We start from the raw sequence: 26918 nt of genomic DNA, 5'->3' as shown, positions 1-26918 counted from the left end.
CCGGAGGGGATCTCAGACTTAGTGTTTGCAGCCCTGAGGCCCGCAAGGGGCAGAGAGAGAGTCGAGCTGCGACCAGCGGTTGGCACGGGCACAAGGCCCTGCTAGCTCTGAGCCTTAGCCACACCGCCTCCCCCCAACAGGGCCCCGCTCACCTTTCTTCTTCTGCACCAGGATGGTGTTGTTGTGCAGTGTGCTGGGATCCCCTTCCAGGGTGTAGCGGTAGGTGCAGTCGTCCTCCTCGTCCTGGAACGAGCAGTACTCATTCACCTCCTTCACTAGAGAGAGAGCAGGGGTGGGGGCAACTGCTGTCATGGGAGGTAGCACCCAGGGGCTCCCATTGGGATTGGGCCCCATTGTACTAGGCGCTGCTCGCACGCACATGCACGCAGTCCGGGCTCGGGCAAGCCACATCAGATACACACACACACAGCTTCGACACCCGCAGGCTGAGGGCTCAGTACCTTTTTGCAGTTCATCCACCATCTGGATCTTGAAAGGGCAGTCCTTGCATTTCTGCCCCTTCTTCTCCCCGGTCCCCCAGGCCTGGCACTGGACGCAGCTTCGAATGTCTTCGCACACCCCCAGCACGACCTGTGCACCAGAGACATGACATCGGACGGTGAGAGGGAGAGAGGGAGGGACAAAGTCGGACTCTGAAGGATGAGTGTGGGAGACAATTCATGCGCCCTCATCATCAGAGTAGGGGCAGGGGTGGAGAGGGGACATCAGACTGGGGGGGACTAGAGTGAAAGTGTGCGGCGGTGACATACAAAGAGTGACTCTGCAGCAGAAGGTGAGTGGGAACCCAGCTCAGCTCAGTTCAAATCCCTTTACGGATTCAAACTGAAATCCCAGACAATCCTGGATGCTTTTCCTTTTGGGCCCAAAGATGGCATTTGGAATCTGAACCCAGATTTAGATTTTGGCAACTGGCTCCTAATTTCTATATTGAGCAAAACCAAAACCCCAGATTCAAACACATGCACTTACCCATGCAATGCACGCAGTGTATCAACAGAGACCGGCCCCGGGTCACAAAGTTTTGATCCAGAGCCAAACTTTCCCAAATGTAGGAGATATTTAGATCTGGGGTTTTGAATCAGCCCCATGTCAATAAAATAATCAACACTGATATTCTGCCCTGAGGTAGCAGCTCTCATCTGAGGATCTCAGAGAGCTTTCACAGACATTAACAACCTGAGTCTCCCACACCCCTGAGAAGTAGCGAAGTATATTCCTCATTTTAAAGTTGGGGAAACGGAGGCACAGGGAAGTTAAGTGTCTCAGAGTCAGAAATAGAAGCCAGGAGCTAAATCCCAGACTTACACTCTAACCACTAGGCATGCTCCCTTCCTGTGAATACATATCTTAGTATACTGTTGTATTTATCAGTGTAATAGCATCGGTGAGCTAAACACACCTGGCTAAGAGCCTTCTGTGGCCGTTCAGCAGCCACACCAGCCTTGCTGCCGCAGGATGGAAACCATTCTAACGAGCCTGAGGAGAAAGCAGGACCATCCCCAGGAGATTGCTTCTAGCCTGTATGTGCTCTTGGCCTCGTTTGGGGTTCCCCCCAGCCCTCTCAAGAGCCCCATGTTCCCCCAGAGGCTCAGGAGCCAGGCTGTGAGCAGAGAGGTGATGCATTAGGAGTACTGGTCTCTGACCATCGAACTGGGAGCCTTACCAGGGAGTAGTTGATTTCACAGGTGAGATCCGTGTACGGAGAAGACTTGTCGCAGATGCACCTGCCGCATTCGCATCTCCCATGGCCATTGCAGATCCCCTGCAGGAGTAGAAGGGGCCAGGATCAGCCTCCGACACTAGTGATAAGCCCTCACTTAGCGCTGCTGGTAACAGAGGTCCTAGAGCAGCGGCTCTCCTTCAGTGTTGCCCTGTCAACTTCTCCCCCGCCATCCCCATCACTTACCGACAGTGACACCAGCTGGGATAAAAATGATACGGTCCATCAAATCCTCATGTGTCAGGGCAGGAGTTGATCATCAACTGGGGTCAGGAAGAAACTCCCCCACTCATGGGATAGCACCGGGCCAGGGAGAGCATTGTGCTACCCGTAGCTGCACTTGCTTCTCTCAGGCCATCCAGCGCCCCAGCTTAATTAGATCCAGATCTCTCTGGATCCAGGGCAGCACGAAAGTCAGACCCAGCCTCCACCTAGTTTGCCCTCCCCCGCCCCGCACTCAGTAACCTACCCCTTTGCTGTCGATGCAGGTGTCATTGCTTGTGGGGCATTCACAGCCAGGGCCCCCCCAGCCACTTTCACATGCACACTGACCCATGTAGCAGCGACCACGATCTGCAGAGAAAGAGCGGATGCTACAGGTGAGTGCTGAATTGGGCAGCATCCCTAGCTCCTGATCCCCTGAGGATATTCCTGCCTTTGACTCTCAATCCCATGAGCCATCCCAGCTGCTCCCTAGAAGATTCCCTCACTGTATCTTAGATAGCTGGGCTTTGTCCTCCTACTTTACCCTTTGAGGGCACCTGCCCTCCTCTCCCTGGGGGAGAGGAAAAGGGATAGTTGGTTGCATGGTGCAAAGAAGCAATTGATTATACTGATTACAGACGAGGGACATGATCCAGTTTCATTCAGATCAATGGGCATCTTTCCATTCACTTCAATGAGGGGTGGGCCAGGACCCAGGGCTCTAATCAGACCTGAGCTGCACCAATCCTTCACTATGGCCCTGGCTCCAAAGCAACTCTACGGTTAGCAAAGCACACTCCCTTCCTTGTGCTTTGCAGTGTAACCTTCCGGCTCAGGATGCGGGTGGTGGGGCCATGTCCCTCTCTAGTAGCTGGTTCTTAGTGCATAAAAGGATCTACTGCAACTACCATCACCAACTAAAGGAAATCTCCTTTAGCTCAAGGAGCAGAGGCCTATTTACTGAGAGCCCCATGTCCTGGGTTCTCTCCCCAGAGTCCCTATGAGCAGCAAGATTTGTTCCAGGTGCAGGCTGAAAGCCAGGCTTCGTGTTGGATTTAGTATTTGTATTTAGCTCTAACTCTTAAGGGATGTCTGGGTCACACGAGACAAGCTTTGGCAGCCATTCTCGGACAGTCCTGTTCAGAAAAGCTCTTTGCAGAGATGGGTCCTGACCCAACTCTCCAGATCTGACCCCTGCACTGGGGGGCGTTTGCACATCTGGCGTTGAAGCGCACATCTTGAGGGGTGTGAATGGCAAAGCTCTGCGCCTGCTTCATTACCAAAATCATGCCTGGGCAGCGCCCCAAGGGAAGGAGCTGCAAGAGCCCCCGAGGCCAGCTAGCAGCCGTGTTGCAGGCGGGCAGGCGCCAGCCTCTCGGCCCCCACTCACCATTGCAGAGGAAGCCGGAGGTGCGTGGGCACTGGAAGTTGTCGAACTGGCAGAAGTCACCCTCGTAGCGCTGGGTCAGGTCCTCAGAATAGCACTGGCATTTCCCGCAGAGGCACTCACCCCGCCCCGAGCAAGGCTCTGAGTCTCCAGGGCGGATGCAGGCCTGGTTATCACTGGAAGAGGCTGTGGAACAGTTACACACGTCCCCTCGCCTGGCAGAGAGAGAGAGAGAGAGAGAGACACACACACACACACTGAGAGGCCTTAGAAGCCCGAGGCACCAGGGGGCCCATCAGGGGACAGATCCCTGGCACCGGACCCAGTGGGGAGATTCACATCCACAGAGAGAGCAGCCATCACATACAGGGTGAGAAAGCCTAAGCCAAGATCTTTTGACCTCCACTGATAACTGAAGCCTGGAGGAGGAGGTTTCCAGGACTGGGTCCCCTACGGAGCAGCACTGGACAGGATCCTTACCAGCCTGGATAGCAGACGCACTGCCCACAGACAAAGTCCCCTTTGAAACTGCACCTTGATGACCCAACGATCTTTTGCTGTAAACAAAAACGAGAGGGGACGTTACTGACCCTCCTCCAGGGACTCAGACCCAGTCACGTGTCCCTAGAAGATGGACTAGCAGGCTCTAGGGTCTCTAGGACCCTCTGCTGATGGCCCCTGAGGGCACATGAAGAAGAGAAGGTGGGTGGGGGCTGGGCAGATCTTCAGCAGGATGAGAGGGGAGCTCTTTTTAGCAGGTACCGTGTCCCTAGCTCTGTGCACAGGCTGTAGCAAAATGTCTCCTTGGCGAAATTAGGAATCTGTTCCACAGGAAGCTGGGAACAATAAACTCACTTCACTTGGGAAGCCCACCTCAAAAGGCCTGGAGATGCTGCCCGCAGCACCCCGAGCAGACACATCTGTAAACTCCATTCCACCCCCAGACCTCCAATGGTGAAACAAATCCACAGCCCCCAAGCTCTTTGCAGTTGATACTACACTGCTCACCCCAGCCATTTGTGCATTCATGGCAGCAGCAAGGACAGAATTCCTGCTCTGAAAGCACAAACCCTGGCTACCTGAGCTAAAGGAGAATCTCCATTAGCTGGTAGCTGCAAGGGGAATATGACACACAGTTGAACAGTGAGGATCCCATCTAGTAGAGGGCAGTGGTGCTCACACACTAGCCAATTCATTACAATCCCGGTCTGTAACAGAGCAGAGGATGTCCCGGGGTTTCCCCTGGAAGCGAAGAGGGTGGGAATGCAGCCTCCATACCTGCTCGCAGGGGCAGACGTCGCAGATGACGGAGGCGGTGATTTTCAGGCTGTCACTCAAAGAGGAGGGTTTCACGTGAATTACCCCGTGCTGCTCTTTCTTGGGGAGGTTGCAGACGTGCTCCCCGCCCACGTACTCATGAGCTTTCACGCGCACCATGAAGCTGCCCTGAATGGAAGAGAACCATTTGTTAGCGGTCAGTGGCCAAACACTCCTTCTAGATCCAGCTGCTGCTCTGGTGGATTTGAACTGGTGGCCTGGAGGCGAGAGTCTGGGGAGATTGTAAAGGGAGGGATGGAGATAAGTATTTAAGAAAAAAAAAAAGCTCTCCCCTTTCCAGGACAATAAATGAATTGTGGGGAACTACCTTGCCCTGGCTGTAGAGGCTCGGCCTGCACGGTACCTTCCGCTATTATTCATCTGTATTGCAGTAGCACCTAGAAGCTGCAATAATAAATGAGGGCCCCCATTGTATTAGGTGCTGTACAAACACATGACAAGACTGTCCCTGCTCCAAGGAGCTTAAGTCCAGCTATTACTCTGATAACACCAGGAACATGCACATTTCAAAACTGCTGTTAACCTACACAAGACAGGAAGGATGGCCCAGCAGTTAGGACACTAGCCTGAGACTCAGGAGACCTGGGTGCATTTTCCTGCTTTGTGAGACTCCCTGCATGACCCTAGGCAAATCACTTAGTCTGGGTGCCTCAGTTCCCCTTCTCTAAAATAGGGATAACAGCACTGCCCTACCTCACAGGGGTGCTGTGAGCATGGATACACTGAAGACTGAGGTGCTCAGATACCATGATGATGAGGGCCAGCTAAGTCTCCAAGACGGATGGCATGAGGGTTTGTGGAGCGCACAGGAATGCAGGAACCACTTTTCAGAGGCTCATTAATCAAGTGTTAAATGAGCTACAAGACTTTACCTGAGTTTATACTGATGACTTTGCACTGTTTAGCAGTTCTTGGTCAGATCACTGAAACCACTTGGGCATTGTGCTAACAAAACTCAGAGATGCAGGTCTTACTGTACAGGTGTCAAAATGTAAAACAGAAGCTGATGAAGTTCCTTATTTAGAACATTGGTTAGGAGGTGGCCAAATTTCTCCCAATCCCCTGAAAGTGAAAGCTGTTGTTATCTGGCCTATGGCCCAGACTGAAAAACAAGTCCAGTCTTTGACAGGGTTGGTTAAATATTGCCACCGATTTGTGCACGTTTCAGTGACATTGTGTCTGCTGTCACAGACTTGCACAAAAGCCAAAGCCAAATAAAACAGGGTGGGAACAAAAGCTTGCCAGGAAGATTTTGATGAGGTAAAGAAAATCCTGTCAGAAAAGCCTGTTCTGCCCAGTCCAAATGTTGACAAAATGTTTGAACTATGCACTGATGCATCAGACACTGGTTTGGGTGCGGTGGTGATGCAAATGGGGGAAAGGAACAAAAAGCTGCCCGTCGCTTTCTGAGGTAAAAAAACTGACACCCACTGAACAGAATTATTGTGTCATGGAAAAAGAATGTTATACCATTGTATGGGATGTCAAACCGGTAAGGCCCTGTCTATTAACAGAAGGTTTAGGATCCTGACAGATTGATATCCATTGGTGTAGCTGCATCGAACCCAAGGTACTAATTCCAAACTGCTACACCACACTCCAAGAACATGGCATGGAAACTGTGCAGATTAAGGGAAGAGAAAATATTATGGCAGATGCCCTGTTCAAGCAAGAGGGTTATGACCCGACACCTGCAGATCAGCCCGTGGCTGACCCTACTGTAAGAGAAGTGCGACCTTAAGAGCCACTCAGTGCCAACTGGCAACAGGTTCACTATTGTGGAACAACAAATCCTAACAGGCCTGAAAACTCACAACCATTGGCACACTGCTTTCATGGTATTTATCCATAAATGATGTCACATGAGGGCTCTAATAAAGGCTTATGTCAGAGTAGGGTGGCCAGGTGTCCGGTTTTCGACCTTAAAATCTGATTGGAAAGGGGACCTGATGGTGTCTGGTCACTGCAGGCGGGGAGGCGCCTAGCCATCACCCGCGCCAGCCCCTACTCAGCCAGGGCCGCCTCCCACCTGCATCAGGCGGCTGCAGCTCCCAGCCCCAGCTCTGTAGGTGAGTCCCTCCCGACCCTCACAGGGGCGGGGAGAGGGAAAAAGCAGTGAGCGATGAAGAGAGGGGGAAAGAGGAGAGAAATGGGGGCGGGGGCTCAGGGGAAGGGGCAGAGCAGGAGCGGGTCCTTGGGGGAAGAGGCAGGGCAGGGGTGAGGCCTGGGGGGCAGGGGTGGGTCCTTGGGGGGGGAGGGAAGGGGAAGGGGCAGGGCAGGAGAGGTTCTGGCACTCCTGCTGGAGTGTCTGGTTTTTAAATATTACAAAGTTGGCAACCCTTTGTCATAGTGATCCTCATACTTGTTGTGACGTGTACGTACAGATGATATTTTAAAAGTGATGTATGTATGTACTGTACCATGAACATATGTTCATAAAGTCTGAATCCAGGCAGGGTTGACAAACACGTTTCTGCCAGACACAGGCTGTACATTCACTCGTCTGCCTTGGTTGACGTGTAAATTAAGCATTGCAAGCAAACACAATGGAAGTGCCCCATTTGCAGACAAAGTCAGCATAAAGCTGTGAGGTCAACACATCAGGAGGGGTCATTCCAACCAGGGCCGGCTCTAGCTTTTTTGCTGCCCCAAGCGGCGAAGAAGAAGAAGAAAAAAAAAGAAAAACCAGATTGAGCTGCCACCGAAGAGGAAGAGAAGGAATGAAGGATTTGCCGCCGAATTCCCGGACGTGCAGCCCCAATAATGCAGGGAGTGCTGCCCTTTCTATTGGCCGCCCCAGGCACCTGCTTCCTTTGCTGGTTCCTGGAGCCAGCCCTGATCCCAATTCTGGGGACAAACAATGAATTTGCGGGAGATATAAGGAGAAGGCAAAAGGACACCTCTTTATCCTTCACTGAGGAAGCAAAAGGACAGTGCTTTTTGCAGTCACGAAAGGGGGATCCCGGCCAGTTGGTTGAAGATGCTGGGAGATTGCTTTGGATGAGATCAGCCTCTTTAGACAGAGGTTTAGTCTGTTATATTTAGACTCTAGGAAGTGCGCTCTACTTTGTTTTGCATGTACCCATCCTGTTTCCATTATCCTTACTCACTGTCTCTTCAATCTTAATCTTTGATGATAAACTTCTGATTGTTTTCACTATAAATATATCTCAGTGCTCTGATGTCCTATAGGAGCTGGTCTTGTGTTGAACCAGTCAAGATGTGTGTAGTGTTCTCTTGGGGACAGCAAACCTGGTAATTTCTGTGAGTGTCCAGTGTCAGGGGCTGGACGTAATAGGAGAACTCTTCAAAGGGACTCAGGGAGTGGGGTGCATCTACTGTTCACCTGCAAGGCAAAGTTTGGCTGGCATAGCCCAGAGAAGATTGTTTGGGTGTCTGACAACTGGTGGTGTCAGGGAGCTGACACCCAGTGCAGCACAAGCAAATCTCTCTCATGCTGAAGGCAGGGAGGTAATAAGGTGACTCACAACCCTGGGCACCCTAAGAATTGTTACAGATGGATAGAAGCTCAGTGTAGGACTTACCACTTCCCCGCGGGTGACCTGGAATGAGCCAGACTCTGTCTTTACATATTTCAAGGAGGTAAATTCTGTCTTCATGGACTTAGGGACTGAGTCTGCCCGGATGTCCATCTTGGAACGGATACGCTGGGATGGAAGAACGAAAGATAGATCCCAACAGCACTTATCTTCAGCACATAACCCATCCACATCACCCCTTCCCACCTGCCCAGGAGGTGGCAAAGGGCTCCACTGCACTTTCCCTGGCAGAATGCTCCCCCTACCCAGTGGCTTGATTCTCTGAGCTAGACTGAGACCCCAGAGGTCGTCTCTTACCTCGAAAGCCACGCGAATCAGCTCCACGATATTGGAGGAGTCTTCCTGCAGCACCCCAATTTCCGAGATGGGGAAATACTTGTGCAGCTTCTGAAAAATAAAGGGAGACGAAGCTAAGCCACAAACCCTTGAAGGAACACTGCGGTTCCGGAGACACCCATGCAAGGGTTCATTTCCATAAACCAGCAGCAAAGGCAACAGAGCCCTGCCCTCAGGCTACGAACAGCCAATGGGAGTTTGTGCTGGAGCGGACAGCTGGTGGGTGGCGTTTCTCTGAAGCCTGCCTAAAGCGAGACATCCCTGGCCCCATCTTGCTCAGGTTGTTTAAGTCAGTTATTAATAAAAAGCAGTGGCTTCCCCCATGTCACCTCCAGATTCAGAGCGAGCATCACTCCAAACACGACGGCAGTGAAGATGCACAGTGGGGAATGGCTGGGGGGCACCTTCAAATCAGCAGCTGCTGCTACCATCAATTTTCTATGCACAGGACAGGCGGCACGTGGGACCTTGTCGTTCTGAATTCCCTCCTCCTCCACCCTCATCAGCACGACAAACCCAGTGGGACAACCCCGCTCAGTCCAGGGATCTTTAGGGGGGGATGGATTTGGAGGGTGGCCTACTCAATGCCCAGAAGCGAGAAGGACCTCTTCCTTTCTGCACCCCATACCTTCCCCACTTTAATGTAGGCTTTTCTCTGGCACTTGCCATTGCAGTGCCTGGGCCCCACAGCACCAGAATGAATTTCACCCCTGGAGTGGGGGAAGGGTGATTATCCCCATTTTGCAGTGGGAACACGGAGGCACAGAGATGAAGTGACTTGCTCGAGGACACTCAAGGAGTCTGCGGCAGAGGTGGGAACAGAATGGAGGTCTCCTGAGTCCCAGTCCAGTGCCTTATCCACAAGGCCATTCTTCCCTTTGCCCTGTCATTAGCCAAACATTTGCACAACACACCTCCCCAGATCTTCCTCTCACCTAACACAACAGGCACGTCAGTAGCATTTCACTAACCAGCTCGAGGTGGAACGAGAGCTAGGCCTGAGTGAAAAACCCAGATTTCACCATCTGCGAACTGTGGAAAGGTTCTCATTCGGATCAGAACTTGACAGCTGTCCCCTCTCTCTATAATAGGCCAAACCAAAACCTGGGTTCTGCAGCTGGACACACTCAGACCCCTACCTTATGTCTCAGACCCATCTTCATATGGAGCTCAAATACCTTCAGCAGGAAAACAGAGCCAGAGATCGCCTCAGGAGAAAAACACACCTGAGACAAACCTCGCCAGCCACTGGATGTCCTCACTGCTTCCCAAGAAACATATACCCAAGCCCTGCCCACCAGCACTGAGCCCCACAGGAAGTCAGAATGGGGGGGTTCCTGTGGATCTGATAGAGCTCAATAGCAGCCTCGCCCCACTCCAGACTGATCAGTCCCTGGCACCCGCTGAAGATGAAGGCAGATTAGGTGATGTGGTTTAACACGTCAGAGAAGAGAGGAACATGTGCCCCCTCCCCAGGAGTCCTCCTTAGGAAGTAATTTAAGGCTCCAGGTTCAGAAGTACTGAGTGCTGGCAGCTCCCATTGACGCTCATCATGGCTGAAGTCAGGACCCTTCGCTCCTTGAGCTGCAATGCCCAGTTCAGAGTGGGTAGCGGTGCCACACGGCCCTTTTGCTCCATCGCAGGAGAGGGGAGAGAGACGCGAGGGGAAGGGGAAATGCCAGAGTATGCCAACGAAGGAGAGCGCCTGAAAAATTCAGTTTCTGGAGAACCCAAATGAGACATTTTGACTTGCTGGCTGCCTGTCTGAAAGCAGAAAGTGAAACTGACAAGGGCCTTCCAACCAAGAAGCTGCCGTTTTGCTGATGGAAAGTGGAATTGTATTGGCAAAACTGAAATTTTTCCCCACAGAAAATTTCAAAAATGTTGAGAAAAGGGCATTTTCCACTGGGAAATAATTCTGACTGAGAATTCCTGGCCAGCTGACCCCTAGGGTCGTGACCAGCACTCCCTTTGCTTCATCACAGCCAAACTACTAACAGAGGTTGGTCCAATAAAAGGTAGTACCTCACCCACCTTGACCAGCCAAATTACAGGCTGATGTGGGTCCCCTGACAGAGATTTGATCCCATTCAGCATCCGTACAGTTCTCCTCCTAAGCAGTCCCTTGATCTCCCTCTGAGGTACTTATCTGGCCCCATGACTAGGGTGACCAGGTGTCCAGTTTTCGACCAGAACATCCGGTTGAAAAGGGATCCTGGCAGCTCCAATCAGCATTGCTGACCAGGCCACTGACTGTCCGGTTGGTGGTGCCGCGCAGCGGGGCTGGCAGGCTTCCTGTTAGCCTCCATGCCGCGCAGCTGCCGGGAAGCAGCTGGCATGTCCCCCCTCCGGCTCCTACATGTAGGGGCAGCCAGGGTTCACCACACACTGCCCCCGCCCAAGCGCCGCCCCCGCAGCTCCCATTGGCCGGGAACCGTGGCCAATGGGAGTTGTGGGGGTGGCACCTATGGACAGGGCAGCACATAGCGCCTCCACACAGGAGCAGGAGGGGAGACATGCTGCTGTTTCTGGGAGCTGCTTGAGGTAAGTGCTGCCCGGAGACTGCACCCCTGACCCCCTCCCATGCTCCAACCCCCTGCCTCAGCCCTTATCTCCCTCCCACCCTCCAAACCCCTCGATCCCAGCCCAGAGCACCCTCCTGCACTTCATGCCCCTCATCCCCAGCCCCACCCCAGAGCCTGCACCCACAGCCAGAGCCCTCACTCCCCCACCCAGTGGGGGCTGGGCCTCAGAGAAGGGGAGTGGCATGGGCGGGGTCTTGGAGGAGCGGTGGGGCAAGGCAAGGCAAGGGTGTTCACTTTTGTGCAAGTAGAAAGTTGGCAACCCTACCCGTGACCAGTGCCTTAACTCCCTGCGCCTCCCACCCAGCTGTCTGCCCGCCCACCCCTTTCACCTCATAGTAGCTGTAGGAGTGGTTGGTGACGGCGAAGATTGGGATGATGTTGTGCTGGCCCAGCAGGCGCACCAGGGTGGGCACGGAGGGGTAGTCCTGCCTGGTGTCGAAGGTATAGGTGCCCACTCCGTTCAGGTGACACTGCTCATCATTCCTCGGCAGGATCCCTGACAGGACGTTGGTGCCATCAGCTTCATAGTGGAAGGCAGACTCGGTGGAGAACAGCAGCAGGTGCGTGCTGTCATTCCTCCAGCCGATCTTCTCCTAGGGCCAGAGGGAAGGGGGGTGATGGGCATTTCATTCACTTGCCCATCAAACACAATGCACAGGGCCAATCCCAAGCGAGCGCACTAGCGGTGGCAGGCAGGGCTTTTCAGAGCATGGCATCCGACTCCTCACTGAAAGTCACTGGGGCTCGGGGTACCAGCCTCCATTTATAATCCCCGCCTTCGCCGCTAGTGCACACATCCAACTGCCACACAGCCCAGGGAATTCAAAAATGGCAGGGGTGAAAGGGGTGAAAGCACCCCTTCCCTGCTCCCCCAGTGCACATCTCCCACCGAGCCTCTGGGGAGGTCCAGGTAGGTCCAGCCACAGTGGAGAAGCAGGCAGTTTCCTGTATATATGTGGCAGGGCGCTAGCCTACTGATAAGGGAAATATCCATTTCTCCAGCCAGCCAGAACACATGCTGCCATGACTTGCTGGCCTCTGGGGAGCAGATCCACACAACCCTAGGAACAAGGGAACACTCAGAGGGCAAGAGGACCCAAGGGGAACACCACAGACTGGGGGCACCTTCTCAGTGGGGTTTACTCTAGGAAGACGAGACAAGCTGCCATCTCAGCAACAGCAGCAGGTGCAGCGGACTGGCCATCCTGGGAGAGCAGTAGCTCCCACCAGGTATGGCCCTGAGTTCTGGGCTCAGGTTAGCCACACTGCTAGTCACCCATCCCACCTGCTGTTGCTCTCCCATCAAACACACAAACCATCTAAAGGAGCCAGCCCCCTCCATACTCACCTTACAAACAGCCGTCTGTAGGATGGCATCAAAGCCCCCCTCCGGGGCATCCAGGTTGCCCGAGATGCGCTCTTTCCTCAGTTTCTGGCTGAAATGATTGATGTTGCTGGTCAGGCGGATGACATTTTTGAAGGAGAAGGGCGAGTCGGCATCCCTCCAGGGCTCTCGCAGCCTGATGGAGAAAAGGGGAAGCAAGGGCTTTCCAATGGGGCTTGGCTACTGAAGTCATCAAGAGATCACCACATATGGTGCCGTAAACATGTCTGGCACAGAGCGAGGTACTGCCCCAGCAACCCATGGCAAGGCATGGGACAAGAGGGTGTGCAAGGAAGGGCCCTGCATGAGGATCACCGGTGAGAAGGTAGAAGAGATCCCGGGAGCAATTGGTGCAGAAAGAAGGATTAGAAGCAGGAGAGACAGGTGGTCCCAGAACAAAGACCCCTTTTCCAGGTAGCAGGGCAGCACAAAGGCATGAAGCCGAGAGGTCCAAAAAGTGACATGAGGAGCAGTGAGGGGAGACGAGTGGGAGGAGCACTGGCAGCAAGAACAGAGACATGAGTAGGAGCAAGATCATGTAGGGCTCTGAAGTCTAGTCTCCTGAAGGTGGTAATACTTTGGTCTAATTCTGGTAGTTGGCTTGGCATGGAAGGAACTGGATGGTGTTTAGTGATGTACAGAAGGCCAGACTAGATGATCTGGTCCCTTCTGGCCTTAAACTCTATAAAAGAATGTGCGGCTCCAATTTGTTGTCGTAGGAAAGGGGAAACCAAGGATGGGACCCAAGGAGTGGGGCCGACGTGGGCTTGTGGCAGGACAGGCAGCCGATGGCATTAGCTGTGGCGTTTGAGAGACACCAGTGCGGAGGGCAGGCAGCCGATGGCATTAGCCGTGGCGTTTGGGAGACACCAGTGCGGAGGGCAGGCAGCCGATGGCATTAGCCGTGGCGTTTGGGAGACACCGGCGCGGAGGACAGAAAGGCAGGAAAGAAAAGGTTTGCAGTTATCAAAGCAAGAGAAGAAACCTGGACAGGGGGGTTGAGCACTGGAGACTGTGGAGCAGGGGAGCCAATTAGGAGACAGACAAGCGTTCCCTGACCAATCTCATCGAAGCCTGTCCATCGGGGCCTCTCAGCGCCACTTACTTCTCAGGTCTCATGTCTGTTTGTGGAGCCGAGACTTTGTCCACAAACTTGCCAAATCCGATGGTGTAACTGGAGGTCAGGGTTTGCAGGAATTCCGCTGGCAGGGAAGGAGGAAGGGAGAGAAAGCAGTGAGCTGGGATGCACTGGCAGGGACCAGAGCCCTTTTCCCATCATCTTCACATGGTAAGGCTCCTGGCTAGTGCAAGGGGTTATGGGATGAAGGGAACAAAGCGTTTGGGTCATTGGGCACCACACAGAACACACCAGCTCTCTAGGACACTGGTTCCCAGCTTTGCTTAGTATGAGACTAGAAAAGAGGACTCATGATGGGCCCTGTAGTGCAGCAAGGGCCAGAAGGAACGCTCCAGGTGGGGAGAGGGACCCCAGGCCAGAAAGAGCCAGGTGCGTCACTAAGCAGCGAGGGCCAACGACAAACACCTGGTGGCCAGATGCACACAGCCCCTCTGCCGGTTGTGTTACTCTTCCCTGCCCTGGGTGGAGATTCTCTGCCCATGCTGTCAGTAGGGGGACCTGGCTTCCCTTCCTCCCCTAGCATGCCTAGCTCCAGCCTCACCTAGCTTCTGGCCCATCTTTTTGAGGTTGCTCAAGTCGTCAGACATGGAGTAGGAGAAGTCCATAAGGATATAGAGATCCACAGGGCTCTCGAGGGGCTGGAAGACGTCCATGTTGAAGCTGGCCTCCTCACCAGCTCTCAGCCGCATGATCATCTGCTGTGGGGACACCTGGGTTTTCTTCAGAGACATGTCAATGCTAACATTCTGCCAGAGGAGAGAGCGGAAAAGCGTTAGCAGAGCAGCAGAGGAGATTCACCCTGGTGCTTGCGATGAGGGGCAGGGGTAATAGCTGGTGTCTGGTGAACAAGGGGTCAACTTTCATTCTCCTTCCCCTTGCATGTGCTCAGGGGAAGCGCTGCTGGGGACACCTGGTGGGACTGACACCAGTGGGAAACCCCTGCACCCAGGTGAGTCTGGGTTAACCCCCCAGCTGGAGATATCTGTTTATTTTTGTGCTAACTAGGTGGATTGCTTCTTATCTGTGCGATTTCTAAGGACAGGCCCTCGCTGACTGTGCCCGGATGTGTCTAACCTACCTGAGGATGGGGAGCTTTGAGAATAGTTTATTCTGCTGCCCTGTCAGCATGAGTCCTTCCATTGCCCACCTCACTCCAGCTGCACCAGCGTTGGCAAGGGGGAAGCCCCAGAGAGGCCATGTTGATTGGGCAGGGTGAGAGGACAGTGCAAGGGCACCAGCAGCCGGTCTACGTTAGGGCTGGAGGAGCTACACTGTACGAGAGCAACAGAAGGGAGAGGTTGCCCCAAATTCGCCGTGCCGACAAGGCCTCGGTGCCCTTTGTGGCGGGATGGACGTGGCCGTTACCCCTTTCCAAGGGGCACTGTGCTATGATCCCAAACTCATTTCGGGTGGGCTGCCAAACAGGCATCAGGGCTTCCAATCAATATCTATCAACTGGAGCTGGGCAACATGGGTCAATTGTCAACGACATTGTTTCCAATAGGGCGGAAAAAGATCCAGGACATTCTCACAACATTTCCCTGCCCCTCCCCCATGTCCTGATCCACTCAGCTGTCAACCTTGGCTGAATTCTGACTGGCACCCTAGAGCCGAGATAAAGCCTGTTATCCCATTACCCACGCCAGAGTTAGCCTGTCAAGCTGCCTCACCCACTCCTGCATTTCGAACAGAGCTTGACATGCGCGTGTCTTTTTGTTCATGCATCCGTTTCACCGGCAGGTCTTTGAGAATGGGGTACGTTAATCAGCTAGCAAAGAGCATATCCTGTTTTTGAGTGGGCCTTATGTAAACAGTAGCTGCTGGTATGTATATTCGCCTAGCCGTGTGGAATTGCAAAGAAGTATTTAGGAACCTGGAGGGGGTTCTCTCAGCGGGTTATAACAACCAGAAGGTGAGGTTCGGGACACGCTGATGTCCCTTGAAGAGCTGTGCGAATGCAATCAAGTGAAAGGCTTGTCAAGGAAACAAGGAGCAGAACATTGGTGGATTATCTCCAGGGCTCTGGTGCTCTTTGCTCACCTTCTGCACCAGCATCTCTCCTCTCACGTACACAATGCTGGCCCGGATGCAGCCATAGCTCACCAGGTTCTCTCTCAGGTCACATCGGGATTCTTTGAAAGTCTGTGACCACAGGAGAGGAAAACCCACAGAGTTAGGAAACAGTCCAGGAGGATGGGAAGCATTCAGGGAGGGGGGATCAGGCAGCCAGCCCCTCCTCCGCTAGGATAGCAGAGGGCAGGAGTGGAAAAAGCTCAGCTGGGCAGGCATTTCGGCTTCATGAGAGACTGCCCCTCTGACACCTCTCCGTCGCAGGCCCCAGCTCCCCTCCCGTTCGTGAGGACCACGGTGTTCAGCCAGTCAGACCTCTCCCCCTGCAAACACTTACCCCCCGGAAAGCATATAACAGATATTGAAACGTCATCTTAGATAGAAAAGAGGGAGAGTCCCCCACCTGTTCACTCTTCAATCTCTCCCACATTGTGGGTTTAGCGTTCTCTGTGCTTCACCCGCCTGTGTTTTACATCCCAATTCCTCTCTGCTCCCTCTCTCCTGCCCTCCCCCTTCTATTGAGCCAAGGATCAGGCTTATCTGAGTCTGAAATTACAACAAAGCCCTCTTAAAAATTCCTCACTGGTCCTCATTTCCTGCATTCTTGGTTCACTTGAGTCCCTTCCCTCCCTCCTCTCACCTTCCTTTCTCTCCCCACACAGAGCCAGCACCTCTTGTGTGGTCTACCCTATGTGCCCCCCTCACCCTGCTGGGACCGGGGCCCTGCTACCTGACAAAGCAGCTTTGCAAGAAATGCTTTTGCACTCTCGCCACTGGCCTATCCAGCTCACGTCTGGGCAGATCTGCACCGTGGTAACTTGTGCCATTGGACTGGAGAGACTGGGGACCAGGAGGCAGTGGGGCAATTGTTTTGTCTGATCACAGCCCAACCCCTCATCTCACAGTGGGGTACGTCAGACCCAAATGCCCACCCCTCGCTCTCATTCCAGAGTTGGGGGTTGGCGTCTATCCCTGAGCAGCCAGAGATCCCTGCTCTGAGCCCACCACAAACCGTCCCCCTGCCTGGGTTATACTGCCGCCAGGTTCATTTCCCTTTGGACCCATTTCTTGAGGAAGCAGAATCTAAAGGAGCCTCTTAAACAGCTCCCCTTACAGGGAGGCTCTCCGGCAGTCTGAACGAGGACTGCACTGAGGAGGCGACAGGTCAAAAGAGAGACGGGCCTGAGCCCAATCTTGGAATACCCCCAAACTGTCTGTGAGTGACAGACAGAGACAGCGTGGAGCCACATGTTGCCAAAGCCGGGATCCAGCCTATTAGAAGGAGAGGGCTCAATTGTGAAGCTGGATCCAAACACAGGTTCCCTCTCTTGGAGGCTGATGGGGGGCCTCTCTCTAGTGAAAGGCCATGTGACCACACTGTGCGTAACATAGTCCTGAGAGGGGAGGCGCTCACCTCGTCCGTGCAGTAGGAGCAGTCCTTGCTCACTCGGATACACTCCGTGCAGCTTCTTGCTCTGGAGGCCACGCAGCGATTAACTAGGAGGCAAGATCAAACACATCAAGAGTGGAAGAAGCTGGCCTGACCTCGGAAAGCAAGAAGGGGCGAGCCACGATCAGAGGGGCTGGGCCTGCTCCCAGTCAGTAGGAGTTTTATCGCAGACTTAGTGGGAGCTGGCTCAAAACCAGAGACAGCGTGTATGTCAGACAGACCAACGGAAGGGAGCTATGGAGCAAGTGCATGCAAAAGAAATAGGAGGGTGTGTTAAAGAGCATTATCTTGGATAGCGCCAGGGCCTAACAGTCAGGACACCTGGATGCTGCTCACAAGCTCTGCCACACATTCAGCATTTCAAGAGTGATTGGAATAGGAGTAGATACAAAGTGGCTGCTTAGCAGGCCAGGAGAAGGCAGCTGGAGAGGCATGTGCCCCAGAGCTCCCAGGGCCAAGGACTTCAGCAGCGTAACCAAGTAGGAGAGACAGACACAAGAGCTGAACTTACTTCTGTTCTTTTGGCACAAGCATACGTCACAGACCATGACCAACAGGAGCAGCCCGGCCAATGCCCTTTTGAGCAGCATGTCCATCCTCTTCCTCCTGGAAATGAACAAGCCGACAATGTTACAAGGAGTGTGTGTGGAGTTTTATATTGGGGATAACCCATGCAACGCATCCAACACATGAGCAATCACAGCCGAGCAGTTGTGGGGCTGCAGAGGACTCTACCTCCAGACAGGTTCGCAGCATGGGGTGATTGGCAGAGCCTCCACAAATAGGAACACCCCCCACCACACAGAGAGATGGGGGGAGGGAGGGATTTTATACTGGAATTAACCTATGGGATACTGGAGTAGGACAGGGGAATGAAGCAGGGTCTTTAGTTTCCCAAACAGGTGTTTCAGCTTTAAAGCGGCTAGTGATCTGTGCAAATGGGTTGAATATCCCAGTGCATCCCTGTGTGTAGTGCCCTCATGCTGGCAGCAGCCACTGCCCTGTTCAGCACAGATTTTATTGGGTCACCTTCCCCTGGCAGGCTCACTCATATCCAGGAACACGCTGTGCTCTGGGACTGGAGCCCAGAAGGGGCCCTAGAACGATGCCTAGCAGCAATTAGGTCTGGTTAGCAGTCTCTGAATAGGAAAATGCCCAGCCCTGTAATATCGGGGTGCTGCAGGTCTGGTGTGAGGTACATCAGCAGAGCGGCAGGACAAACAGATGGGGGCTGCGGGCTGGGATCAAAGTGCCCTGGCAGAGCTGCATGGGGAGGCATGCACAATGCTTGCCTGGCTCTGGCAGAGCTATCAGTCTCTGCTCAGGAGAGGACCCAAGCGGTTTCCCTGCCCCTCTCTTAGCTGCCCACTCCTTCCTTCACAGAGATCCTCCTTGCTACGGAGTCGCTGTGTGTTTTAAAGGCTCCAGTAACCGCTGGTTCTTCTGCACCCTTCTCAGCAGAGCTACAAACATGTATAGTTCTCTGCCTTCCAGCCCCAACTAAGGAGGAGAAACCACTAATACTGACAGGTTTCAGAGTAACAGCCATGTTACTCTGAATAAATAAATAAATTGGTTAGTCTCTAAGGTGCCACAAGTACTCCTTTTCTTTTCACTAATACTGACTGTCTCCACCATCCCATGGTTGCCTATGGACCAACAATAGGGTAGGCCATGGCTAATCAGAGCCCAGTGCCAGTCAGCCTGCATGACTCACAGCCAGAGCAAATACCTCCTTTTCCCGGGGTCAGGGCCCAGTGGTCTAATGAGAGACGGAGAAGGAAAAACAAGGTTTTCCTCCTTTTGGCTATTTTCTATTGTAGTAAGAATTTCCAGAATGGCACCAACCACTCTGGCAAGTGCCAGACATCCACGGTGAACCCTGATGTTTGGTCCCGTGACGGGCTATTGAACCGGTTTGCATCTTTGAGAGCCCGTGAAGAACAACTTTCACCGTCTGTCTGTTCCAAAGCTGCAGCCACACTGAAGTCAAACTAGTTGCAAAACGCTGACTTGTTAAATCATGTTTCCTGAGGCCATGCATGAACTTGCAATATTTTATTCAGCCATTAGATGTCTCTGGCTACTGCACAGCACTCTAGATGGGGTGTGTGGCCCCCGGGGAAACAAAGGAGACAAAACTTTGCAGAAGATCATTTAAAAGTTTGTAGTTTTCTATTATAGACACCACCTCTGCCAGGAGGACTGATTCCCTGTATTGCTACATGTGGGCAGGAAAATTAAAAATGTCAAGGCCGAAGTCTAGCTTAAGGTACTAAAGCACCTCGAGCTAGAGGATGCAGGCACAATGCAAGGTTGACTCTCACAACAAAGACTCCCTGGGGCTAGTCGGTTTGTTTCTCCATCTCAGGGTAATCCATGCTCCTGAGCATGATGTTAAAATATCAAGAGGCTTCAAAGCAGGAATCTTTCAGGAAGGTGGGAATGATGCGTCTTGGGTTGTCACATAAGCAGCAGCTCACCATTTCCCACTGGGAGACCCTCCCGAAGAACTGGGCTTTGTGAACTAGCTGGTAAGGGCCTTATATAAAAGTGTCTGAAATCAGCAGAAAGACTCCCATTGACTTTATGGGCTTTGGGCCAGGCGTAGATCCAGCAAAGACTTGCCTCCGGGTCCCTTCCAGCCCTACCTCTCTATAGTTCTGCGTTTATCTGCATAGTGAGTTGCTCCATTGAAGCCCACCGAACTGCTCGCAGTGTATAACGCTGAGCATGTGCGTCAGTCTGCCAGATCAGGGCCTCAGCACTCAAGCACTGGCCTCTCCCTCTTGGTGTTATACTGCACTTTTCATTAGAGCACCTGGATAACATGACGAGATGTACTCTGTTCATGTACCTTGCTGCTGGGGCTTAAGCATTCAGTCCCACTGGTTTATCAAGTCTGAAGTGAATTTAGAGCTGGTGGAAGGTGCTACCATTGGCAGCCATGGAGATCAATGTCCTTTGGTTACTCATAGCTGTGGCCTCCTACTCTGACTCCCTGACAGAGCGTTTCAGCCCGACCTGGAGGCACCCATCTCTAAGGAGTCTGAGGATATTTCAACCTCTGCCCGCATTCAGACTTTGGTGCTTCTGCTGTCACTGCCAGCAAAGTTCCAGTTAATGCCAGGTGCACTGTGGGCAGCTGCCCATTAGGCACTGCACTGAGACGACCATCTCATTTGGCACCAGATGGTAACAGTTTCCAATTACTGCTGGGCGGGAATGGTTCTGAACTGGGGAAAGTCTCCCATTCCCATGAGCCGCCTCCTCCCCTACTGAACCCTAGTCCTGATGACATGATCGTAACGAGATGCAGGGAAACACCAGTTGCTCAGACTCTCCAGCAATGAGCACTATAGAAACGCCTTGAAACACCATCCACAATTGAGACCCAAAGGATGGGCTCTCTTCCCAAGCGAGAAGGAGAAAACACAGAGGTAAACCACTCTGCATTGCTACTACCGGCACTCAGCAAAACCCACTCCACCACACATCCAAAGAGCCCATGGCTGTTGTGAAGACCCTGCATTTGATGCCTGCTATGTCACACAGGCACTGGTGTTGGCATGCCAAGCTCACAGATATATATAGATCTCCAGAGGAGGGAGGGTACTTGGATTGTTTAGAGGAAAGACAGGAAAGAACCATTAGGGGAGAGTTTGAATCACCATGTGCTATTCAGTGCCTTGGGCGCACAGGCTGCCATCAAGTCGTGGTGAGCGGTTAGATAAAAGACGATAAAATCCAGCCCCATTTTACCAGCAATGTTGCCATGCAACAGACCAGGGAACGTGCGCGTCTGTAAGCACCCTGTTAGACGGTGTGCTCTTCAGGGCAGGGGCTGTGGTCTCTTACTAGGGTTTTATATTACACCTAGCACAATGGGTCTCTGACTCCGAGCGGGATCTCCAGGCACTACTGTCATACACATAATAAGGAGTGCTGTAGCCCCCACTTTTCCTGCTAGCACTTCTCGCCTAGCCACCCTAGACGTTGCTGAGTAGGTCCAGTGCTCAGTCCTGCCCTGAGCACCACATGGTCAGATCAACGTGGAGATGCCTTGGGGAAAACACCCCCTCAAAACAACCCAAACACACACCAGGCTCGCCAAGAATGATCACAGCTGCCCAACAACAGGTCAGATCATTTCAGAACCCCGACGAGCAGGAGTTAAAAGCAGGAGATTACTGTGTCTTAACAACCACAGAGTGTTTTGAATTCTCCTTTTGTCTCACATTTCCTCTTAGCCAGTGAAAACTGCTCCAAACCCCTGCGAGGAAGTGAACATTTCTCAGTCGAAAAGATTTGTTAGAGTGTATTCTCCATGCACTCACTAGCAGATGCGTGGTCTGTTATGCTCTTGGTTTCTCTCTTTTCTAAAGGTGCAGCTTAGGAAAGTAGCAGCGCTGGCCAGTTCTAGCACAGGGAACGCAAGAGGGTGCAGCAGGCAGGGCACCAGACTGGGAGCCCAGAGACCTGGGATCTAAATCCTGACTCTGCCATTAACTCACATTGCAACTTTGGGCAAGTCATTTCAAGAAGGGCTGAGGAGAAAGAGTACTAGACTAGGACTCAGGAGACGTGGATTCTATTCACAGCTTTGCTATTAGCCTGTAGGGTGACCTTGAGCAAGTCACTCTGCCTCTGTGCCTCAGTTTCCCCACTTGTAAAAGGGGAATAATGACACTGACCTCCTTTGTGAAGTGCTTTGAGAGCGACTGATGAAAAGCACTAGATAAGAGATGGGTGTTAATTATCTCTACGCTTCAATTTCTTGATCTGTAAAATGGGAATATGAATGCAAAATGTAAGTTGTATTACTGTAGCAGTAGAAATTCCCAACTGCAATCAGGGCTTGTTTGTACTAGGTGGTGCATATACACACAATAAGACATAGTCCCTTCCCTGAAGAGGTTACAGGTTAAATCGGCAAAGGGTATGAGAAAGGAGCAACCACCCTCTGCAACTCCTTTTAAAGAGTGACTTTGAAAAGTATGTGGGTGCCTCAATTGAGCCACCTTAAAGTCTTGGCCAGAGTCTGCTCCTTGTACCTTTACTGAACCAATATGGCTGTACCAGCTGGCAGGATGGGTTAGGCATAAACCTGACAGGATGCTGCATCTGGATTCCAGGACAGTTTTAATGGAAGAGAGGTCCATGTGTGCAGCCCTGGCTGGAAAGGGGAGCACCTCCTCCCAACAAACGTGAAGTGCATCATTAATAGGGGCACAGACCAATGGCGTATTAATACATGTGAAAGAGCCAGAGCTGCTTGAAAATCGATATCCTAGGAAGGCATCATATCTCGATAAGTACCCTAAGAATTGCTAGACTGGATCAAACCTGAAGTCCATCTAGTCCAGTATGCAGTCTCTGACAGTGGCCAACACTCAATGCTTCAGAGTAAGGTGCAAGAAACCTTGCATTCGGCAGATGTGGGAGAATCTGTCCCCCATGGTAGATTTCATGCTAATCCCCAATAGCTGTTGGTTTAAACACTGGCGCATGAGGTTTAATATCCCTTGCAGGATTTATTAGCATTAGCTATAATTCTGGATATTCTTATCCCTATAAACATCCAGCCCCTCTTTGAATCACACTATTTTTTGGCTTCAAGAACATCCTGACACAACGCATTCCACACTTGGTTTGTGTGTTGTGTGAAAAAGCATTTGTTTTTATTGGTTTTGAATTTGCCACTTTTAAATGTCATTGAATGCCACTTGTTCTTGTGATATAAGACAGGGAGACCTAAACTCCTGACCTACCTTCTCTAAACCATTAATTATTTCATACACTGTCATCATGTCTCCTCTTATTCATCTTCTTTCCAAAGTAACAACCCCAGGCTTTTCCCATTTCTAGTCATAGGAGAGTTTTTCCAAGCCCTGGATCATTCCTATCACCCTTTTCTGAACTGCCTCCAGTTCTGGAGGATCCTTTTGGAGATGGGGTGATGAGTACTGCACACAGTATTTCAGATCCTTCTACACACTAACATTTTGGTTGCCTTTTAGAGTGCAGCTACACATTCAGGGAGACCCTCATTGAGCTGTCTATGCCTTCTGACCTATTCCGCCCAAGGCCCTTTCTTTGGCTGACACAATTAATTTAGAACCCTGTAAGGTGTTGGAGTAGTTTAAATGTTACCCTTCAAGGTGCATTACTTTGCATTTAACAATGAACTTCATTTGCTGGCATGTTGTCCATTCTCCTATCTGGGGGAGGTCCCTCCTCTGAAGTTCCTGCCACTTTTCTCCGGCTGTGACTAACAAAGATAGCTTTGTGACACCTGCAGAGTGTGCCACCTCACCCTCCTTTCCAAATAATTAATAAATAGATTAAAACATTAGACCTCGTATGGAACCTTGATGAACACGGACCATTTCATCCTGCTAAGGTTTCCTGTCTCTTAGCAGTAGCTCTGGTAGAGGGATCTCTGCTGCCTGTAGCAGTTGCACTAATGCAATCCTCTAAATCAAAAAGCAGCATCTACCAAAGTGCAGAATAGAAGTGTAAATTCCTAAAGTCACAAATTACAGTTTATCTGGCATGGGTCATGACCCCAGAAGCCCTGGTGCTTTCCTCCTCTACCTTCCCCCTACCCCACATGAACATAGCTCAGTACAACATTGCCGCTGGATCTGCTTTAGAAAGGGACCACCAATATAACCGAGCGCAGAAGCCACATGGTGATGAGCAAGGTTATAGATGTCTATCTGTCCGTCCATCTGTCAGCAGACCTCACCTTTAGGCAGTGAGCGCAGTAGAAGATAATGGGTCATCAGGAGTCCGCGTATGAAATTCTGACCCCTCTGAAGGCAGTGGGAAAAGCTCCCAGCAATTTCTATGGGACCAGGATTTTGATCCAATCGGTTTTGGGACATAAAACTCGAAGTGCAAGGCCTTTCCTCTGGTAAGTTTGGCAACGGGTTCCTGATTATCTGAATGGCCTGAGCCAGGGCAAAGACGTCTGGTTCGTCGGGAAGCACCGGAGTAAGGAGAGACGTTTTGGAGAAGGGGTTTGGAGAGCCAGGATTCCGCTGCCATTTGTCACTTTTCCAAGCTTCTCCTTGGCCAGGAGCTTTGGGCAGAGCCCAGGGGTGAGGCGGAGTCTTAAGCCCAGATACCTTGGTGCCTGCACAGCGTCTGGAGTTGAACAGCTGGGGCCAGCCAATATAGCCAGGGAGGGCAAGATTCCCATCCAGCTGAGCTTGGCCCAGCCAGGCAGAGGCACTTGGCATGCTCACCCAGGACAGATACTGCAGCTGAGAAGCTGGCATCTGTGTGGTTGTAACATTCAGGGGACACACTAAGGGCCAGCCATTGAGAGGAGGACTCCATCCGCTTGGGCCGCTCTGCCATACTAACTGGCGGAGGTGACAGCTGTTTCTAGACAGAGATGGAACCTGATGGGAGCAAAGGGAACATGGACAAAAGGGAAGAGGAAAACCAAGTGGGAAAGATCAAGAAGTCAGTCTGCAGAGAGGCAGCCCTCTGCCTCCCCCCACACATTGGGGGGAACCTTTGGAGCCAGGAGAGAACAGCCGCCACCCCCAGCTTGGGTCTCCGTGTCCGTGCATTTTGAGGGTCCAGCTGTTAGAAGCGTGTTCTGGTGTGAGCTGAGCACCTCCCCCAGCAAGGCTAGAACTGCAGAGCGGGACACAGCAGCCTTTTGTGCTCCACACCCATGATGAGATATGAAACGACTCAGTGTGCTCAGGTTTCCCCTCAGGCCGTCTCTGTCTATGACGGCCCTGTTGAGCTGCTGGACAATAGGAATCAGCCTCTCCTCCCAAGTAACTTCTCCTCCCGTTCCCCTTCCCGAAGCCCTCCGGGTGGGGGGAATCACACAGCAGCCCACTCCTCACCCCCAGCAGCATCTCCTACAGCACCGCAGCCCCCGCCACTGCCAGAATACTGCCCCCTATTTCTGACAGGCACTGGTAAGAAATATCCCTCTTCCTAACCCCGCACCCTCCCGGATCACCGTCTCCAGCCAGGAGCTGGAGGCAACAGCTCGCAGGAGGACAGGTTGGGTGCAAAGCACATGGTTCTTTTGTACTGCTACGGAAGCACTAACGTGATCGTTGCAGCAAGGGTGGTAAGATCTGCTAACAGGACACATTGTGCACAGTCACGCGGTGAGAGACAGACCCTGCTCCAAAGGGCTGACAGTCCAAACAGACGAGACAGAGGAAGGAAACACGCTCCCCATTTTATAGATGGGAATTCAAAGCCTGGAGAGATGCACAGACTTGTCCTGGGTCATACAGGGAGCCAGGAACTGAGCCCAGATCTCACACATGCCCAAGTCCAGTGCCTCCAGCACCAGACCACCCTTCCCTCTCTGAATGGTGAACGTCAATGCTGCCTCCTGCTCAGCGTGTCCAAATCCATGTGAATCTCCCTGCCCCCAAGGCGAATCTCCCCCAATTTCAGAGTTTTCGCTGAGGAAGGGACGGATGATCTGACCCTTTAAAAGTGATGTGCTCAGCTGCCCTTCGAAGCATTTATGGCGGATGTTCAAAGCGCTCCTGCTGGGACCCCCGACATCCATATGTGCAAATCAAGTTGTTTCCCCCCCGACTCACATGCACAGTAAATCCCCGGGAGGGGCCCTTTCCAATTAAGGAAGTTTGGTTCTTTTGCAACGGCCCCATAGCCTCTCCTGGCCCTGGAGCAGGCCATCGTCATCATTACTATGATCCTGGCATCAGAACCACCCACTCCTGGTCCAGGACTTAGTGCACTATTCTACCCAGCCTCACAGAGCTGCCCCTCCCTGGGGCCAGAGGTCACACTGGCGACTCAGCGGCTGGCAGCAGCTGGCAAGGAGTTTGGACAGCACTACTCTTGTAGCCATAAATGCAGCTAGGTGCTTAGAAACCCCCAGTCCATCTCCGGGCAGCTGGGGATGTGAGGGGCACACGTGTGAAGAAAGCCTCTCTTCACAAGGGAAAGGGCAGTGCGAGTCACTGACCCCCTCAGTCAGACTATCCCAGAACAATCCACAGCAGCTTTAATGTTTCCCTCTTGAAATGGCCTCACTCCTGCAGAATGGTTTGGCAGCAGGGTCCGAACTGAATTTCCTGTCCAAGCCTCAAGTGGGAGCAGCAGGCTCTTTGCATGTCTATAATCCCTTACACACCCACCTGGATTTAAATCACTGGGGAGTACTCTGTGAACATGCCCGACAGAGAGTCTACTAGCATTGCCAGCTCTCCAGGATGGTCCTGGAGTCTCCAGGAGTTAAAGATTATTGAAACCTGCAGGAATACATCCAACCAAAATTGGCACCCCTAGATTCTATCCAGGCACAAGTCTGCAAAGCGTGAGCTCTTTGATAATGCAAATGAAATCTATTCATTACTTCCCAATCTACCTATCACAGTGAAGAACAGAATTGTCAGACACATGGATGAATTTAATATGTTGGGGAGGAGTCAACAAGGCTTTTGCAAAGGGAAATTACACCTCACCAATCTTAGCATTCTGAGGATGTCAGCAAGCACGTGGACAAGGGTAATCCAGTTGATAAAGTGTACTTGGGCTTTCAAAAAGCCTCTTAAGCAAAGTAAGCTGTCATGGAATAAGAGGGAAGGTTCTCTCATGGATCAGTAACTGATTAAAAGACAGGAAACAGAGGGTAGGAATAAATGGTGAGTTTTCACTGTGGAGAGAAGTAAACAGTGGGGGCCACAGAGGATCTGTGCTGGGAT

The 26918-nt window shown here is 52.1% G+C and overlaps 1 protein-coding gene across 4 annotated transcripts in view; it reads right to left on the bottom strand.

The window, feature by feature from the left end:
* ITGB4 (integrin subunit beta 4) overlaps nucleotides 1-26918 on the bottom strand; it is a 58033-nt gene that overhangs the window by 27195 nt on the left and 3920 nt on the right. For all 4 annotated transcript variants that reach the window (XM_084647210.1, XM_084647212.1, XM_084647213.1 and 1 more), the window contains exons 2-17: nucleotides 17705-17799; nucleotides 17158-17240; nucleotides 15714-15815; nucleotides 14215-14419; nucleotides 13641-13737; nucleotides 12500-12671; nucleotides 11481-11744; nucleotides 8528-8617; nucleotides 8216-8338; nucleotides 4611-4778; nucleotides 3813-3889; nucleotides 3336-3547; nucleotides 2211-2314; nucleotides 1685-1783; nucleotides 462-591; nucleotides 153-275 (exon numbers count right to left, since the gene is read on the bottom strand). In XM_084647210.1, the coding sequence (XP_084503336.1) occupies nucleotides 153-275; nucleotides 462-591; nucleotides 1685-1783; nucleotides 2211-2314; nucleotides 3336-3547; nucleotides 3813-3889; nucleotides 4611-4778; nucleotides 8216-8338; nucleotides 8528-8617; nucleotides 11481-11744; nucleotides 12500-12671; nucleotides 13641-13737; nucleotides 14215-14419; nucleotides 15714-15815; nucleotides 17158-17240; nucleotides 17705-17799 (2144 nt within the window). The remainder of the gene's footprint in view (nucleotides 1-152; nucleotides 276-461; nucleotides 592-1684; nucleotides 1784-2210; nucleotides 2315-3335; nucleotides 3548-3812; nucleotides 3890-4610; nucleotides 4779-8215; nucleotides 8339-8527; nucleotides 8618-11480; nucleotides 11745-12499; nucleotides 12672-13640; nucleotides 13738-14214; nucleotides 14420-15713; nucleotides 15816-17157; nucleotides 17241-17704; nucleotides 17800-26918) is intronic.

This window comes from Lepidochelys olivacea (genome assembly GCF_965140295.1).
Source record: "Lepidochelys olivacea isolate rLepOli2 genome assembly, chromosome: 14".
Lineage (NCBI taxonomy): Eukaryota > Metazoa > Chordata > Testudines > Cheloniidae > Lepidochelys > Lepidochelys olivacea.
The sequence above is the reverse complement of the archived record's forward strand: the minus strand, read 5'-3'. Positions and strand labels throughout refer to the sequence as shown.